At 31.9% G+C, this 3694-nt stretch overlaps 1 protein-coding gene across 1 annotated transcript; it reads left to right on the top strand.

Moving 5' to 3' along the window:
• Nucleotides 1-1585: 1585 nt before the first annotated feature.
• LOC125874759 (probable carboxylesterase 120) lies at nt 1586-2774 on the top strand. Its single transcript, XM_049555780.1, has 2 exons — nt 1586-2126; nt 2306-2774. Exons 1-2 carry the CDS (start codon nt 1607-1609, stop codon nt 2764-2766), a joined length of 981 nt encoding a protein of 326 aa, XP_049411737.1. The 5' UTR covers nt 1586-1606; the 3' UTR covers nt 2767-2774.
• The last annotated feature ends 920 nt before the right edge of the window (nt 2775-3694 follow it).

The raw sequence follows: 3694 nt of genomic DNA, 5'->3' as shown, positions 1-3694 counted from the left end.
TAATTAATGGTGTAATGACTTTTTGTTAAGGTAACTTGTCGACATATACCGAAAGGCTCCCAAATCATTAATTTTATCTTTCATTAGGTACTTCCTCGGTTAGACGGTTTGGTTCCGATATTATAAATAAATATTTTTTAAAAAAACTTTTTTGTACTGCTTTTAGTATTCAATAACTATATTAATATAGTCTAGTTTAGAGTTTTAAAATATAGTCTAATATTACAATCGTAGACATTGAAATTTTGCGTACTCTACATGCCGTGTTCAATTCGAATCTAGAAGGTGTGTTCAGTTTCAATTAGAATTTTTGGAGGCTACTCAACCCTAAACCCTAGTTTATGCCTATATAAAGGGTATTAAATTCTCTTAAAAGACATCTCAAAATATCCCCATAAACTCTAGGTATTTTTAAAGATCAAGATCTCGAATATTCCACAAAAGTCGTGAAATATTCATATAGAGGTCAAATCACGATTTTTGTGGAATATTTGAGATCTTGATCTTTATAATACCCAAGAGATTATGGGGATATTTTGAGATGCCTTTTAAGCGAATTTTAGTACCCTTTATATATGCATAAACTAGGATTTAGGATTGAGTAGCCTCTAAGAATTCTAATTGAAACTAAACACACATTTAAGAGTCTCAATTCGAATTGAACACGTCTTGTAGAGTCTCACAAAATTTCATTGTCTACAAATGTCCCTTGCTTCAAGGCTTGTCGGAGTGTAGACTCGATGAAACTCAAAGACAAGGCTTGAGGTACTCATTCTTCCACCTTTGCAGCTTCAGATTTTCATATTTAATTTATGAGAGAAGAGATGGGCAGATTTGGTCTCACTGGGCGTGCCAATTAATTTGTAACAAATTTTAAACATATGGAAAACAAATAAACCACACAAATAAAATCTGAAGAAACATAACTTTATTTATAAATATGCGGGTACAATTTTGTTTCTCCCTTTATTCAACTCTCCTAAGATTTATCCATGATTCGAGGGTCGTTAGTGGCGTATTTCTCGAACTAGGATGATTTAGATTTAACCTCTATAATAATATTCCATGACTTTTGTAGAATGTTCTAGATCTTGATCTTTAAAAATATCAAAGAGTTTATGGGATATTTTGAGATGCCTTTTAAGAGAATTTAATACCCTTTATATAGGCATAAACTAGGGTTTAGGATTGAGTAGCATCTAATAATTCTAATTGAAACTGAACATGTCTTCTAGAGTCTCAATTCGAATTGAACACATGTTGTAGAGTCCCACAAAATTTTAATATGCAAGGAATTTCTCATAATAATATAATAAAGAAAATATTTTTACAAAAAAAAAAAATTAAAATCCATATAATTTTGACTTTAGTACGATGAAAAGTGACAAATATATATATTTCAAAACAGAGTAAACAATAAGGTATTGAACATGGTCAGAAACGATCGAAGCAAAGAAATAGTCATTTCCTAATAAACCGACAAGTAGCACCTTCTTCGCATCCATACATAACAACTCCCACTCCTCACACACTATATATAACACCTAAACCTTTGCCTCTTTTAACACTGAAAGAAAAAAGAAAACTTGTTCTCAATAAAACGATTATGGCTAGCCAAAGATTTGCTCGTCCGATTTTTGACAATCCTTTCCTTAAGATTCAAGAATTACCAGGCAACACAGTTAAACGTAACTCTGAATCCCTCAAAAAAGCCAATTGTGATCCAAAAGGCACATCATTAGTCGTAACTAGAGACGTTGATCTTGACACAACAAAAAACACTTGGCTTCGACTATACGTCCCAAGACGTTTAACAAAAAATCCTACTCCTAAGAAATTGCCACTCATTATGTACTATCACGGTGGAGGCTTTGTTTATTTCCATGCGAATACTTTTATATTCGATGTGTTTTGCCAGGCACTTGCTGAAAGAGTTGGTGCTATGGTCATCTCACTCGAGTATCGTCTCGCCCCTGAACATCGCCTTCCTGCTGCTTATGATGATGCTATGGATGGGTTAGAATGGCTCAAGACTACTAAGGATGAATGGGTTTGTAATTATGCTGATTTGAGTAAAGTTTTTCTTGGTGGAACTAGTTCTGGAGGCAATTTAGCTTATAATACAGGTATGTATGTCAAGTTCATTTTACTCATGTGTTTGGTTGGAGGTATTAAGCGGTCCTGATATTTATCCCACATTTTTTACATTAAACATGATAGAATAACTTAACCTGGGATAATTAAATCATGAATTCGCGACGAATTACTAAAAATATTGAATTGACTTTATGACCTCTATATGCAGGGCTACGTGCGGCAGCTATGGCAAAAGAACTAGAGCCAATAAAGATCAAAGGTTTAATATTACATCATCCATTTTTTAGTGGAAAAAACAGGACAGAATCAGAGGAAAAACAGAAAGATGATCAACTTCTACCACTTCATGCAGTAGACAAAATGTTCGACTTATGTTTACCAAAAGGAGTAGATCATGATCATGAATACTGTAATCCATGTGCTAATGGAGGATCAAAACATTTAGATGACATGAAAGAGTTAGGATGGAAAGTATTTGTGAGTGGTGCATGTGAAGATCCACTAGTTGATGCTGCTCGTGGATGTGTAAGGTTGATGGAAGAAAAAGGTTTAAAAGTATTCAAGTTTTTTAGAGATGGATATCATGCTATGGAAGTGTTTGATCAATCAATGGCTGCTGCTTTATATGATGCTGCTAAAGATTTCGTCTATGCTGCTAGTAGAACTTAAATTTTTTTTAAAAAATGTAGTCTATTGTTTTATTTAATTTGTGCAAATAAGAGAGCACTGTACTCCATATATTCTATTATCAAATTGCTCTAATAATAAGTTGTTCTATTTTTCTGATGAATTAAAATGAGTTTTCAGTTAATCACTAGAACGATCTAATGGGGAATTACAGGTAGCTGTCACAGTGTCATTAGTTCAATGCTTATCCAGCGTATTGAACTCGTTTATTTCACTCGCTCCCTAACTCTAAGAGCAACTCCTCCTTTTGGAATTATTGAAGAAACTACGAACTCTAACTATCTAACTGCACTGATCGGGGTCAATCTCACGGACCCCTTGCTTCACCACGCCCAAGCCGGAGGCCAAGGAGAGCAGAGTAAGGTGAAGGTGGATACCGCTCATCAAGAGCTTGGTTAAGTATCCAAGACCGTATGCCTTGCTGGAATGCTTTCTTCGTTTCAAAATAAATGGTGTATTTAGTTTGATCACGTTAGAGTTATTTAAAAACAGCTCATTCGTAATATATATGTATTTAGTATATATATATATATATTTTTTTTTTTATTTTTATTATTATTTTTTTTATTTTTTTTATTGATTTAACACTTTATTTTTATTGATTTAATACATTTTTTAAGGAATAATAAATAAAATGATAAATTTATCACACCATCTTTTGAATATGATATATTTCAGTGTTTTAAGAAATGATTATAGTTTGATAAATGATTTATTGATTTTCTAAACTAGACAAGTAAAAGTGAACATTGATTTTTAGTATAATAAATAAAAGTATATGAAGAGAGCCATAATTTAATTTTAAAATATTTATTTTACTTTTAATAAAATAATTTATAATGATACAAATATCTATAACTTATTTTAAACCATATATTTAAAAAAATTTCTTTTATTTTTTCATCTCTAT

Source organism: Solanum stenotomum, chromosome 8 (assembly GCF_019186545.1).
Source record: "Solanum stenotomum isolate F172 chromosome 8, ASM1918654v1, whole genome shotgun sequence".
Lineage (NCBI taxonomy): Eukaryota > Viridiplantae > Streptophyta > Magnoliopsida > Solanales > Solanaceae > Solanum > Solanum stenotomum.
This window is presented reverse-complemented; position numbering and strand designations above follow the sequence as displayed.